The sequence below is a fragment of the Seriola dumerili genome, unplaced genomic scaffold (genome assembly GCF_002260705.1).
Source record: "Seriola dumerili isolate Sdu_G_001 unplaced genomic scaffold, Sdu_1.0 BDQW01001898.1, whole genome shotgun sequence".
Lineage (NCBI taxonomy): Eukaryota > Metazoa > Chordata > Actinopteri > Carangiformes > Carangidae > Seriola > Seriola dumerili.
Genome location: NW_019176153.1, coordinates 1 through 15,361, shown reverse-complemented (window position 1 = coordinate 15,361; position 15,361 = coordinate 1). Strand labels below are relative to the sequence as shown.

The 15,361-nt window shown below is 48.1% G+C and overlaps 1 protein-coding gene across 2 annotated transcripts in view; it reads left to right on the top strand.

Moving 5' to 3' along the window:
* LOC111239147 (ephrin type-B receptor 4-like) overlaps nucleotides 1–9,173 on the top strand; it is a 24,535-nt gene extending 15,362 nt beyond the window's left edge. The window contains exons 12-21 of one of the 2 annotated variants that reach the window (XM_022768951.1): nucleotides 3,233–3,300; nucleotides 3,384–3,497; nucleotides 4,740–4,987; nucleotides 5,213–5,359; nucleotides 5,510–5,578; nucleotides 6,025–6,074; nucleotides 6,162–6,261; nucleotides 6,377–6,570; nucleotides 7,422–7,580; nucleotides 7,701–9,173. In XM_022768951.1, the coding sequence (XP_022624672.1) occupies nucleotides 3,233–3,300; nucleotides 3,384–3,497; nucleotides 4,740–4,987; nucleotides 5,213–5,359; nucleotides 5,510–5,578; nucleotides 6,025–6,074; nucleotides 6,162–6,261; nucleotides 6,377–6,570; nucleotides 7,422–7,580; nucleotides 7,701–7,806 (1,255 nt within the window). In that variant the 3' untranslated portion in view covers nucleotides 7,807–9,173. Of the gene's footprint in view, nucleotides 1–3,232; nucleotides 3,301–3,383; nucleotides 3,498–4,739; nucleotides 4,988–5,212; nucleotides 5,360–5,509; nucleotides 5,579–6,024; nucleotides 6,075–6,161; nucleotides 6,262–6,376; nucleotides 6,571–7,385; nucleotides 7,581–7,700 lie in introns of both variants that reach the window. The other variant, XM_022768950.1, reaches the window with a different exon arrangement.
* The last annotated feature ends 6,188 nt before the right edge of the window (nucleotides 9,174–15,361 follow it).

The following is a 15,361-nucleotide window of genomic DNA, read 5'->3' as shown; positions in this document are numbered from 1 at the left end:
GTGGGCGGGGCAGAGCAGGGACAGGAGTGTGGTCAGGTGGGTAAAGTGGGCGGGGCAGAGCAGGGACAGGAGGGTGGTGCACAGCAGGCTGAGCTGTTACAGGCCAGGCTGGACAGACTTTACATCTCTGCTGCTTTTACAGCTCGTGTTACCAACAGTAACATCCTCCCTGTTGGTTTCACAGACCACCATCTAGTGTCAGCAGAGCTGTTTTTATCTCCCACCCAGAAATCCTCATCGTTCTGGCATTTTAACGTTAAGCTTTTACGTGACTCTACGTTTTGTGAAAATTTTAAGTACTTTTGGTTTTATTGGAAATCCAGGAAGGGGTCTTTTCCCTCCCTTAGTCAGTGGTGGGAGGTGGGCAAGGGTCAGATTAGGGTCTTCTGCCAGCAGTACACAGCCTACTCCACGGCTAACATCAGGAGGGCTGTGGAGCAGCTGGAGACAGAGATCAGAGAGCTGGAGAGTGTGTCCTCAGCCGACACACAGACTCTGGCCTCCAGAAGACAGCAGCTGAGCTCCATCCTCCATGAGAGAGCCAAAGGAGCTCTGGTCCGAGCTCGCTTCACTTCACTGAAGGATATGGACGCTCCGACCAGCTTCTTCTTCAGCCTGGAGAGGTCCGAGGCCCAGAGGAAGCAGATGGTGTGTCTCCGCCTGCCGGACGGAAGGTTGACCTCTGACCCGGCGGAAATGAGGAGACACACGGTGGAGTATTACTCTGACCTGTTCAGGGCGGAGAGCTGCGACATGGACGCTACTGAGGAGCTGCTGGACGAGCTTCCTCGGCTGAGGCCGGAGGACCGTGATACCCTCAGCTTGGACCTGTCTCTGCAGGAGCTGACCACGGCCATCACCCACATGGCCTCAGGGAAAGCTCCAGGGATGGACGGATGGACTTTTTTAAGCATTTCTGGAACTTACTGGGACACGACCTGTTGGATGTTTTTAAGGAGTCTTTTAACAAAGGGAGTCTTCCTGCTTCCTGTCGCCGTGCAGCGATCTCCCTGCTGCCCAAGAAGGGAGATTTAACGCTCCTTAAAAACTGGAGACCTGTGGCTCTCTTATGCACAGACTATAAAATTTTATCTAAGGTTTTATCCAACAGACTGAAAGTTTTCATTGCGACCAAATAATTTGTGCCAATCAGTCCTAACTGTTGTCCAGGGACCAAATCAATAAGGATAATTGTTTTTAAATGAAGACATTTTGATGTCTTGCAAATTATATAATTTAAATGTTGGCATTTATCGAATACGATCAAGAGTGAGAAAGCTTTGACTCCGTGTTAGAATCACTCTTTCTTGTTTGCCCACATTTGCAGCGTTTGGTGTCGAGGTGAGCACTTTTTGTCTGGGTGAGATTATTGTACAGGAAGTGCGTTGTTGTGGGTGAAGGTGGGGGGCTGAGCTGTCCGATAGAGAGTTGGGAATGCGGGGATCAGGCAGGGATTGGCCTATCTCAGGGACACTGGTTACAGTTGGCCATTGAAACCGCTCCTGTGCGGAGGCTCATGGGAAGCGGCTGAGGGGTCGTGTGTCTGCCTGGCCGGGCTCTCGGCCCCCCTTGTGGTCGTATCGGCCTTATGGCAGACGCACGATTAACATCTTTGTCAAGGACCAGAGGGACATCAAGGAGCTTGAGGCAAGGCCTACTCTTACGAGAATACAGCCTCCCAGCAGGGGTACATCACTGGGGAAGAGCGCAGGCATGTCTTAAGGCTGGTGCGGGAGTGTGAGAGCAGAGGAAAACACTCCAGGCCTCCTAGGGCAAACCTGGCAGTGGGGGGAAACGCAGGGATGAAGGTCCTGGGTTCACTTACGGCAGTTGAGACAGGGAAAAGGCAAAAACTGGAGGGGATGTGCTGAGGGGTAAAGTGCAAGCTAAGTTGCTAATAATAATGTTGGACTATGGTTCTACCTCCAGCTGTCCTCTACAGGGTAAGAAGCTCTGATTGTCACAACCGTGGTGGCCCGCGTCCCTCTGATGCACAGGGACTGCAGGTGCTGCATGCCTCCGCCTGACCTCGTGGAACAACTGCAGCCGGCTCCTGGTTGGACTTCTTTGGAACTGGATGTCATTTGAAGGTGAGAGCGTCGGCCTGTACCTCCTGTGGCAGGAGGGGGCGCAGGGCCTGGAATTGACATCAAGTCTCCAGAAACTGCGAACTTCAGGACTTGCAGCAGCTTCAGCGGCTTGCCGTGTGGACTTATTCTCGCCCTGCGAGCTTAGCTTAGCTTATCTTATAGGCTTGGCTTAGCTTAGCTTAGTTTTAGTTGGTGTTTTACCCCTTAGTGTGTGAGAGAGTGTGTGAATGGAAGTTTTCTTGTTTTGTTTTGTTTTGTTTTATTTATTTATTTATTTATTCATTTTTCTTTCTGTTTGCAGTAACATTTTGATTATTTGACTTAGTGAAAAAGGACGTTATTGATAAGGTCCCAAATAAAGTTGTGTTAAAGTCAAAGTCTCTGTGGCTCTCTCTCTCTGTCGCTCTCTGTTGCTCTCTCTCTCTCTCTGTCTCTCTCTGTCGCTCTCTGCTGCTCTCTCTCTCTCTCTCTGTCGCTCTCTCTGTTGCTCTCTGTCGCTCTGTCGCTCTCTCTCTCTCTGTCTCTCTCTCTCTCTGTCGCTCTCTGCTGCTCTCTCTCTCTGTCTCTCTCTCTCTCTCTCTCGCTCTCTGTTTCTCTCTCTCTCTGTCGCTCTCTCTCTCGCTCTCTGTTGCTCTCTCTCTCTCTCTGTCGCTCTCTCTCTCGCTCTCTGTTGCTCTCTCTCGCTCTCTGTCGCTCTCTCTCTCTCTCTCTGTCGCTCTCTCTCTCTCTCTCTGTCGCTCTCTGTTGCTCTCTCTCTCGCTCTCTGTTGCTCTCTCTCTCTCTCTCTGTCGCTCTCTGTTGCTCTCTCTCTCTGTCGCTCTCTCTGTCGCTCTCTCTCTCACTCTCTGTTGCTCTCTCTCTCTCTCGCTCTCTGTTGCTCTCTCTCTCTGTCTCTCTCTCTGTCGCTCTCTCTCTCTGTCTCTCTCTCTCTCTCTCTGTCGCTCTCTCTGTCGCTCTCTGTTGCTCTGTCTCTCTCTCTGTCGCTCTCTCTCTCGCTCTCTGTTGCTCTCTCTCTCTGTCTCTCTCTGTCTCTCTCTGTCGCTCTCTCTGTCGCTCGCTGTTGCTCTCTCTCTCTGTGTCGCTCTCTCTCTCTCGCTCTCTGTCGCTCTCTCTGTCTCTCTCTCTCTGTCGCTCTCTCTCAGCAGGAGGAGGAGGAGGGGGCGGGGCTCAGAGATGAATGACAAGAGTGGACACTACCCAATGGGACAGAGTGAGTTTCCTGTTGTCTGTGTCCAACTGATGATGATGGTGATGATGATGGTGATGATGATGGTGATGATGTCACTGTTGCAGCGATGAAGGTGTACATCGACCCGTTCACCTACGAGGATCCTAACGAGGCAGTGAGGGAGTTTGCCAAGGAAATCGACGCCTCCTTCGTGAAGATAGAGGAAGTGATCGGAGCAGGTAACTCTCACCTGTCAGTCTCACCTGTTTAACCCCTTCACGCCCAGAGTGAGGAGAGAGAGTCAGACTTTATCTCTAAACCTTTTACTAGTTAAAAAGTTCCTGCGTCAGTAAAATAAAACGTCATCATCAGCAGAGGAATCAGATTACACCCACAATTACACTTTTCATTTTATCTTAACTTTGTGTTTTTCCAAATAAAAGTGTCGTTTTTTTAAGCTTCACTCCAGATTCAGAATCTGCTCAACATCAGCTGATTATACATGTCACTCATTAAGGACTCAGTATATAATATATACAGTACAATAAAGGTTGAATCTTTCCTTATTTTATGGATAAAAACCAGAATAAAGAAGGAGGAAGTTGCTCACAGCTGATTGGATTGTTCTAGAGTCAATGTGAAGTTTCTATCTTCATCTGATCAAGATGAAGTCTGTTTCTGTCGCCACAATAAACTCAGGACAACGTCTCCTCCCTCTGAGCTCACAGTAGAACAGCTCTGCTGCTGATTGGCTGTGACATCACTTTCCTGATTTTAGTGACTGAAGTCAGAGACTCACACAGACGAACAGGAGCTCGTTAGAAAACCACGATTCTCTAGTGTAACGTAAGCAAACGTCACATCTGTGGCTCAGACGGTTTCCCATCATCAGGAGAACCTGAGAGAACATGAGTGTGTGTGTGTGTGTGTGTGTGTGTGTGTGTGTGTGTGTGTGTGTGTGTGTGTGTGTGTGTAGTAGTAGTCTCTGGTGATGACTAAGTGAGATGTTACTGGATAGCAGTTACTGTGGAAACAAGAGGGCAAGGTTTTCACCGGCTGGTGAACACACACACACACACACACACACACACACACACACGTATGAGTGTGTGTGAGGCGTAGACGTGTCGGTATGTGCTAATGAGCCTTAAAGGAACAGTACACCTCTCCTGTGAAAACATGGATCCAGTTTACTGAGGGTCTGCGGTTCATGGTTCTCCACTGTGATTGGCTCCTTCTGTCAGAGACTGTGTGACATCATCAGCTGCTCTCATTGGTCGATCCTCGGTTCTCCAGTGTTCTCTCTTTAAAGAACCGTATGAACAGAGACATGAAGAGTAAATCTAACTGGAACTTTATTATAAGACACACTCACCTGGACAGGTGTGCTCTGTGTCAGTCAGGACTCTGATGAAAGTTTTAATCCTCAGCAAACCTGTCCAGCTCAGACAGGTGTGTTCTAATGACCTGTACCTGTCCAGGTGAGTTTGGCGAGGTGTGTCGCGGGCGCTTGAGGATCCCGGGCAGGAAGGAGAACTACGTGGCGATCAAGACGCTGAAGGGCGGCTACACGGAGAAGCAGAGGCGGGACTTCCTGTCGGAGGCGTCCATCATGGGTCAGTTCCAGCACCCCAACATCATCCACCTGGAAGGTGTCATCACCACTTCCTGTCCCGTCATGATCCTCACCGAGTTCATGGAGAACGGAGCGCTGGACAGTTTCCTGAGGGTGAGACACCTGATCACCATCCTCTGTCCAACCACACCTCTACCTGTCTGTCTGTTCACCTGTCTGTCTGTCCGACCACACCTGTACCTGTCTGTCTGTCCAACCACACCTCTCCCTGTCTGTCCACCTGTCTGTCTGACTGTCCACCTGTCTGTCTATCCAACCACATCTCTACCTGTCTGTCTACCTGTCTGTTGACCTGTCTGTCCACCTGTCTGTGTGCAGGTGAATGATGGACAGTTCACCACCATCCAGCTGGTGGGGATGTTGCGTGGGATCGCAGCAGGGATGAAGTATCTGTCCGACATGAGCTTCGTCCACAGAGACCTGGCAGCTCGCAACATCCTGGTCAACTCCAACCTGGTCTGTAAGGTGAGACGGTCTGCCTCCTGTCTACCTGACCACCTGTCTATCTGACCACCTGACCAACTGTCTACCTGACCACCTGTCTACCTGACCACCTGTCTGTGTGACAGCGGCTGATCAGCTGATGTAACAGGTGTGAATGTGTCCTGTCTCCAGGTGTCAGACTTCGGACTCAGCAGGTTCCTGACGGAGAACTCGTCTGACCCGACGTACACCAGCTCTCTGGTAAGAACCTGGAACAGCTGTGGACTAGAAGAACCTTGTCATGGAGACACAGCTCTGTGTGTGTGTGTGTGTGTGTGTGTGTGTGTGTATGTGGGTGGGGGGGTTGGCAGAAGGTCAAAGGTCACACTGACCTCCCAAAACATGATTTTGGCCTTTTGAATATCTTGAAAACAGGCAGATGACCATGAGGTGGGAATTCTACTTTGATTATTTTATTTTTTGGTCCTTATCTGAGATTTTCACTCCACTTTTATTTTGGCGGTGTTGGGACGAGCTAACAAGCCTTAAAGGAACAGTACACCTCTCCAGTATTACAACATGAAACCAGATGCACTCAGGACAGCAGTGTGTTCTCTCTATGGCCCCGCCCACAGCTTTCCACTATGCTTTTATTTTGAAAGAATTGCATCTTGTCACTCAGTAACGGGCTCTGTGTCGTTTCTCAGGGAGGGAAGATTCCCATTCGCTGGACGGCTCCTGAAGCCATCGCCTACAGGTGAGTGTCAGTGCTGCAGCTTGTTCTGTCATGTTTGTCACTTTCAGAGGTTAATTAGTGATTATTTATTTAATTGACCGAATACAGGAAGTTCACGTCGGCCAGTGATGCGTGGAGTTACGGCATCGTCATGTGGGAAGTGATGTCATACGGCGAACGACCATACTGGGACATGAGCAACCAGGACGTAAGACAGAAAACCTTTTGTTCAACCTTTAATTCTACAACAGAAGATGGAGCTTTTGTTCTGAAAAAACACTGGACTGTCTCTCACCTGTCTCACTCTCCTGTCTCTCCCTCAGGTGATCAACGCCATCGAGCAGGACTACCGGCTGCCCCCGCCGCCGGAGTGCCCTGCCTCCCTGCACGCGCTCATGCTGGACTGCTGGCAGAAGGAGCGAGCCAACCGGCCGAGGTTCTGCGACGTGGTGGCGGCGCTCGATAGGCTGATCCGAAACCCCGCCTCCCTGAAGGTGACGCACCTGGAAGGATCGAGGTGAGGGGGGGGGGGGCTGTGGAATGTCATTCATGCACCAGCTGGTGGCTTAAGGGGTCAAAGGTCGGAGTCTGCCACGGAGACACAGGCAGTGGGCGGGGCTAGTGGGGCAGCCAGCTGTGTGATTGACAGCTGTTTATGCAGACAGTTGTTTACATGAGCAGGTTCAGAGGAGGTCACATGCCTGTGTGTGTGTGTGTGTGTGTGTGAGAGAGTGTGTGAGTGTGAGTGTGTGTGTGTCTGTAAAATAACCCATCTGAAGCTGCAGGTGTGACACCAGGTGACTGTCTCTCTCTCATGAAGCCTGTCTGTCTGTCTCTCATGAAGCCCGTCTGTCTCTCATGAAGTCTGTCTGTCTCTCATGAAGTCTGTCTCTCGCTCATGAAGCCCGTCTGTCTGTCTTTCATGAAGCCCATCTGTCTGTCTTTCATGAAGCGTGTCTGTCTCTCTTGAAGCCCATCTGTCTCTCATGAAGCCCGTCTGTCTCTCATGAAGCCCGTCTGTCTGTCTTTCATGAAGCGTGTCTGTCTCTCTTGAAGCCCGTCTGTCTCTCTCTCATGAAACCCGTCTGTCTCTCATGAAGCCCGTCTGTCTCTCATGAAGTCTGTCTCTCTCTCATGAAGCCCGTCTGTCTGTCTCTCATGTAGCCCATCTGTCTCTCATGAAGCCCGCCTGTCTCTCTCTCATGAAGCCCGTCTCTCTCTCATGAAGCCCGTCTGTCTCTCATGAAGCCTGTTTCTCTCTCATGAAGCCCGTCTGTCTCTCATGAAGCCCGTCTGTCTCTCATGAAGCCCGTTTCTCTCTCTCTCATGAAGCCCGTCTCTCTCTCATGAAGCCTGTCTGTGTGTCAGTTCGTCCCAGCCTCTGTTGGACCAGCGTGCCCCGCCCCCCCTGTCGGCGTGTGGTTCGGTGTCTGAGTGGCTGCGAGCCGTGAAGATGGAGCGGTACGAGCAGAGCTTCCTGCAGGCCGGCTTCACCAGCCTGGACATCGTGTCTCAGCTCAACACCGAGTAAGACGCACTACATACGTGTGAACTCACCGCCACGCATGTTCGTATGACGGCTGATGTGAAGGTGTCTTCTGTTTCTTGGCCCTCATCTCTTTCTATATTCTCTGCCTGTTTCCATAGAGACCTGCTCAGAGTGGGCGTGACCCTCGCCGGCCACCAGAAGAAAATTCTCTCCTCCATCCAAACGCTCAGGATACACAAAACCCCTCCCACCCTGCTCTACTGACCAATCACAGACCTGCCACATGGTCCAAAAGAGCCCCGCCCACTCTTTGTAATGACCACTAACTCCGCCTCCTGATGGTTGGACCAATGAGAGGACATGAGTTGTTAAAGAAGCACAAAGAACTTCCTGAAAACACTAACATTAGACTTACTGCTCTTTGATCCTCAGGAGATCCGCAGGAAGACTTGACTGGTCACCACTCAGGATGAACGTAGCCCCGCCCTGCCGAACCAGTCTGGCCAATCCACTTCTCAGGAAACCAAAGCTCCTCCTACCTTGACCTGATTGGTTGTTTTATAATCCCGCCTCAAACCCTGGGCTGACAGTAGTCACTGGCCAATCAGCATCCAAGGACACAGGAGGACATGTAGAGATTTACTTCAACAGATGCTTCTTATTGGACAGAGTTCTGCCCCCCCCCCTCTGCTGTTATCATTAAGCCCCGCCCACTACCTTAAAGCACAGCTGGGATTGGTTCACAGCTCTCTCAGACACTACACACTAGGGAGGACGACTGGTAAACTAGATCTCCACAGACAACTGGGATGTTCCCCTGCCGTGACGTTGACAAACTCATTAACTGCAAGAACAGGAAGTGATCAGATTAATGTTTGAAATACAGAACAAGATGGCCGCCTCTGAACCTCTGAATGGATCAGCTGACGGTCAGAGCTGAAGCTGCCACTATGACTGCCCAGAGCGAGAGAAGAAGAAGAGGGATGCTCGAGGTGAACTGGATCTGGATTTGATGGCCTCAGAAAATCTTTGAGGTTCCACGTCACTGATTCTTCAGGTGCTGAACCTCCCTGGAAGAGCGGGAGACTTTCAGGGAATACTGACAGGTGTCTTGAGAGGACAGCGACTTTTTTAAACTGCGGTCCAGCAGCTACAAGCGGTCATGAGTCCACTCATCGTACATTTCAAATAGTCAGTGATGAGATACTGAAGCTGTTTTCAAGCCGTAGGTGCTGCTGCCTCCGACATCCAGCCTTTAAAACCAAACACTAACTGTGCAGACTGGACTCCACTGATCCGGGACATGGAAGGACAAGAAGCAGATGATGTCCAGACAGTTTCAGGTCTGATGTCCACATTAGAAATATTGAACTATTGAATCGTACAACTGTTGATTCATTTTGTATTTTAGCACTTTTTGTACCGATCATGTTTTTAAGCAGCTGATCAATGTTTTTATACTAAACGTACATTTCAGAAAAATCTCTTATTTTCATTTTGTAAAGAAAGAAAAACACAAACATGTTCAGGACCAAAGATCACGTGTGAAGTCAGTCCGTCTGACAGTGTGACTCACCAGCTGGATCACAGCAGGAAAAAGTGTTTAACCTTGTTTCAGGCGACAGGCTTCACACCTGTAGCTCAGGTAGACCGTGTTTGTCCAGGTGAAAGGCCGCCAGTGAACGACACCAGGTGTGAACAGAGAACTGAAAGGATCAGAGTCAGACCGCCAGCCCGCTGTCTGTCCTCCAGGTGTTCATGACCACAGTAACGCTGACAGCTGATTGGACTGATCAACTGACCCTGTTGAAATCAGGAAGAGAAGCTGTGGTACAAAATAAAACACCTTGAACGCTCTTCACTGTTGATTACAGCAACGCCCAACTTCTTTATCCTGTACTGTTGCATGATGGGAGACTGCATCGGCGATCTTCACATTGAAGGCTGCTGCAGTGATGTCACTGTTGTTGATTCTGCTGATTGGTGGAGTTCACCAGCTGAACCTGGATCAGCAGCAGCTCTCGTCTTTTCGTCATACGTGGGAATATTTTTATTATTGTTATTGTTACTATTGTTATAAAGGAGAACGTCTGTCAGCCAATCACAATAAAGATGAATCGTCCTGTCCAATGAAAAATTTCCATATGTTTCATTTCAAGTGTCGGCAGGCGGAGACGTGACAGAGACCAGCGTCAACGATGTAACAGCTGCTGATGCTAATGTTAGCTACGTAGCCATAGCAACAACATATAAATAGCTCCTGTACCAGAACAGGTTACTACAGGTCAGAGACTGTTCAGTTTGACCTTTGACCTGCAGAGGACACACAGACCACAGGGACTCCCTCTGTGTGTGTGAGTGAGTGAGTGAGTGAGTGAGTGAGTGTTCATGACGGAGATGATGGAGGGATGAGTGTGTGAGAGACAAATAGCAGACCTGATGGAGGGGAGACATCTCAGCAGTTGCCATGGTGATGGCAGTTGGTCCTCGGCATGATGATTCAGGTCCCAGCTGGTCACATGGGACATATCTGGCTCCTGATTGGCCGAGCTCACTACATGATTACAACAACACAACAGGAAATAACAGAGTGTAGTTTCAGACAGGTGTTTGACTTCAACAACAAACAGTCAGAGGTCAGAGGTCACGTGTGCTCTCTGATTGACAGGCAGTGTAACCTGAGACTGTACAAACAGAGAGGGAGACAGAGAGAGAGAGAGGATGAAGGACACTGTGAGACTGAGCTGTCACCATGACAACCAACAAGCGATTTATGCAAGATGCTGTCAATTGATCACAGATTGACCCCCCCCCACCCACCCCCCCCTCCCCTCAGTGGAAACCTGCAGCTCACCACTCGTCTCAGAAATCACTTCCAGACGATCTGAGTGTTTATGAAGAGCAGCAGCTGGATCTGATGTTCAGCTGAGTGTGTGTGTGTGTGAGTGAGAGTGTGTGTGTGTGTGTGTGTGTGTGTGTGTGATGTAAAGGAAGGAACATGTCGACATGTTATTTCACTTTAATGAGCACATTGTTGGCAGAGAAATGAAAAACCAGAAGTTTTGTGTTTTGTGTGTGTGTGTGTGTCAGAGTGTGTGTGTGTGTGTGTGAGTGTGTGAGTGATATCCTGATAGATTTTGGCCGCCCTCCTGCTCTGTGTCTCTCTCTCCAAAACGATCAATACTGACAGCTCTGAAGTGCCTGAATACATGTGTGTTAAATATGTGTGTGTGTGTGTGTGTGTGTGTGTGTGTGTTTAGTATGTGTGTGTGTGTGTGTGTTTAGTATGTGTGTGTGTGTGTGTGTGTGTGTGTTTGTGTTGAACAGTCATGCATGTGATTTTTCCAGTTCGGCTTGACCTCCATCATACCACAGCACCCTGGAAACTATTCCAGAGCTTGTGGAACCAGCTGTAGAACCTCTGGGACTCCCGTCAGGAATCTCAGGGAACCTCGTTATAGACATCTGGCAGCTCCTCCTCGACGCCTGGTTCCTCCTTAACGACCTCTGACACTCCTGGACTCTGACCGAGGACCGGAGCTGACGGAGAACGTCACTGAGCCCTGGAGTCTCAGCAGTTCTTCTGCAAACCTCCTGTAGAACCTGCCAAAGAACCTCCATCACGATTGTAAGAGCCTCCCTCTCTCTAAAGTTCCTCAACAAACTCTCGGAATAACACCAACAGCTCTCAGAACCTCATCAAGAACCTCTGAAACTCCTAGAACCTCACCAACAAGCCTGTGATCATCTTCAAGTAGCTTCAAAACTTCCTGGACCTCAGCAACAACTCTTAGAACCTCCTGAAGAACCTCTGAAACTCAGGAGACGGTGACTCTCAGAATTTACCTGAGGACCTCTGTGAAACTCCTGGAACCTCTCTAACGACTCAGAGATCCTCCTGAAGAACCTCCAGAACACCTGCAATTTCACCAGCAGCTCTCATAACCAAATAAAGAACCTCGGAAATCACAGAACCTCACCACAGACTGGTACAACCTGCTGAAGAACCTGTGAACATCCAGGAGTTTGAGCTGTGACTGTAAAGAGAACCTCCCCTCTGATCCTTAGAACCTTTACAAGAACGTCTTCTGAGAACAAGTCAGGACCTGCTGGAACTTTCTCCAGGACTCCTGGCCTTCTTTGAACCCGGTCCTGGAACCAGTTACCACGGAGATCAAGAACCTTGTTCACTATCACGTCCACATTGCGTCAAAAATAAAACATCGATATTATTAATGACAATAATGAATGGTTTCCATGGTAACAGGAAATGAAAATGCTTCAGTCTGGTCGTGTGTGTTTCAAGTTAATTAGAAGGAAAATATTGAGACAGGCTGAGTGACTAATGACCCTTCACACACACACACACACACGTTGGTGTTGTGCTGTCCCAGTTCCACTGTAACACACTCTAACCCCCCCCCTTAAGGAAATCCTTGTCTAAGTCATGATATCTGAACACAGAGAATTTCATGATAGTTAATGTTATTGTTTGAGTTACAACCTTCAGAAAACTGAGAACAAGATCCTGTGTGTGTGTGTGCACGCACTGTATGTGACCCAGACAGACAGAGAGACAGACAGAGAGGCAGAAAGACGGACAGGCAGAGAGACAGACAGGCAGACAGAGAGGCAGAGAGACAGACAGATAGAGAGTCTCTCAGAGTTAACACTCCAGCAGCTACAGGACGTCTCTCTCGTGTCCTCACAGGACGATGTGAAACACGCTGTGAGGACACTGAGGCTTTAACATCATAAATCAAGGTGTCATCGTTACCATGACGACAGAAACAAAGGACTGAGTGGTTTACTGGCGAACACGATGACGATGCGTGGTGATCAGCTGATCCTCACAGAGCTCTACAGTGAGTCAACATGGAGCATCAGAGAGGAACCTGGACTCATGGGTCAGACCTTCGCTGACCTGCAGCAGCCAACAGCAACAAACAGGAAAACATGGCTGATGATTAGTGGTTTGCTAACGTTGTTATAGAGAGAGCACAGAGAACAGACAGCAGCCATTTTGTTTTTATTGTTTCACTCTTCAGTGAAACGTCCTGTAGCTGTTGAATTCTTCCTGAAGACAAACATGTTCTCTGAGGGGGAACACCGCTCAGAGGTTGGATGTGGTTCCTCACTCGACCGTTTTCTATCATTTGAAAAAAGTCTTAATTTACCCAGAATTCATTGCACCACAATCTGGCTCACTCGATCAGAGTGAGAGCTGCTGAAGCTCAGAAACCTCAGTCACAAACTGAGAAGATCCAGATACATTGAATTTATTGATTTATTCTGTTTGATGTGGATCACTGATTATAGATTATAGTCTAGATTGTTTTGAGGTTGTGGGTTTGAAACTTACATCCAAATATTTAAATATGTTTTTACCTGATTAATGAATCAAATCAGATTAAAAACACAACAACAACGACAACAAAATATATGTTTTAAGTGTCACAGCTTCAATCCTCCGTCTCCATGTGTCTGCTCAGTGTCTGGACCAACGTCTCACTCATCAATAATAATGACGATGAAGACTCATGTTCTTCTATCTGAGGACCGGAGCCTGGTCTGGGTCTGGGTCTGGGTCTGGGTCTGCACATGGGATCGGTTATAGACAGATATAGAATAACTGTGGACTTAATGATGGACTTAACTGTGGATCCTTTAAGAATCAGCTCAGTCATTTTGATGTTATTGAACTTCCATATGTTTTCCATCCAGCAGGATCGTCTAATTGATCCACTCTGGAAACTAGTTCTGACGAGCTCTCGGTCCGCAGCTGGAAAATCTCTCTGTGCATCTGTCCTGGTAGTTTCAGACGTGTGTGTGTGTGTGTGTGTGTGTGTGTGTGTGTGTGTGTGTGTGTGTGTGTGTGTGTGTGTGTGTGTCGGATGTTTACAGCGTTGATATGTTCCCATGTTCAGATTAACACAAACACACATAATTGGCAGAAACACAAACGCACACACATCTGGAAGTGATTCATACCCTCCCCACCTCTCTCTTGGGGTTGTCTCCATGGTAACGGGCTGAAAGGTGAGACCCCGATACTGTTGTGTGACCTCTGACCTCTCCCTGCAGCGGCGGTAGGAGGCTCCACTTCCTCTTCCTGTGCGCTCCTCCCAGTCGGCACATTCCAGCTGCAGAGAGGAAGTGATGTCGCTCTACTGTCTCCTGACCCCGCTGCTGTTCCCGGCAGTACATTTCCCATGATGCCTTTCAGAGAGATAATAGATAATTCAACCATCATCATGTTTAGTTCTCTAGCTCCTTCGTTGACCTGATAGTGATGAAGATGTTACACAGAGACATCAGGCTCTACTCTTATTTTAGCTTTAGCATTAGCATCCAAACAACAAACCAGTGGATGCAGATTCATTATGAAGATTTAACTGTTCAGACATTAAATTAAACCCTGAGTTTACCATTCAGCCATGTTCAGGACTGGTTACCAGTAGCAACCAGAGAGGAGTCACTGTTAAACTGGAGAGAAAACAAACTACAAACAGTCAAAACCTAAATTCTGGATCTGCTCCTCCTCTGTGAGAGCTGCTGTAGCTCAGCAGGTTAAAATCCTGTTTGAACATGAACTTATTTAAAAAGCCTCAGGAGAAAAGTACATGTTAATTATAATGTGACAGGTGGATCTGATACCTGATCTGAACCAGAGTGAACAGAAGATCTTTCCGTTACAGAGAAACCAGCAGTTACTGAAAATGAAATGAAATCACGACATGAGGCAGATTTACAATCAGAATAAACTGATGAGTCGTTTACACACAATACCCAACGTCATTAACACAACTTAACTAGTCTGATTATAACTGGTCTGATTGTAACTAGTCTGATTTTAACTAGTCTGGTTATAACTACTCTGGTTATAACTGGTCTGATTATGACTAGTTGATTATAACTAGTCTGATAATTAGTCCCCAGTCAAGGCAAGCGATAACAGTAGTTGACAGCAGGTGGGAACACGGTGAGACGACACAGTTCATGATGTTCATGAAACAACACAGTGTCAGTCCAACATATAATAAACATATAATCAACAAAAATCAACATATAATCAACAGAACCTCAAATCTCTGTTTATCCACTGAACGCAGACAGACTCTCCTGGTCTCCAGCACGTCACAGAAAAACAAAAATAAAGAATAAAATGAACGTCCATGTTCACACACAGGCCGACAATGACACACAGACATGGTAAACACTGCACACACACAGCCACAGGCGGAGGCCATCAGTACATATATCAATTGATAAAAAGCATTTTTAAATTCATGATGATCATATCACCTAAACATGAGAACATGTTATGATCGTGTCTCCACTGTCAGAGCTCCGTGTTCTTTCATTCCTCATCCCTCATCCGCAGCAGGAATCTGAAGGAAGACAGTCTTGAAGGAGAAGATTCTGGTCCGTCGAGGAGCTGTTGTAGCTCGAGTTTCACTTTATAGACTCATCCAAATAGTATCTTGAAGAAAGATGATGTTAGTTTTTTTGTGAATATTAATGTTGCTCATTTTCACCTTTATAACTCAGAGGTTACAGGTTCAGATCCCGCCTGTATCCAGCTGCAGTTAACATGTCTTTATCTAAAACCTACACCTCGTCCTGAGACACCTGAGAGCTGCAGCAGCCGAGAACGTCAGACTGACTCTCCTCACCTGCAGGTTAATAATCCTCTGTCACTTAAACACTAACTTTATATGTAGCTTTACCTGCTAACATGTTAGCACGAAACAGCAGCACCTGCCTCACCTGCAGCTCCACTGTGAACACACCTGTGAACACTGTCTCTCAGTCTCTT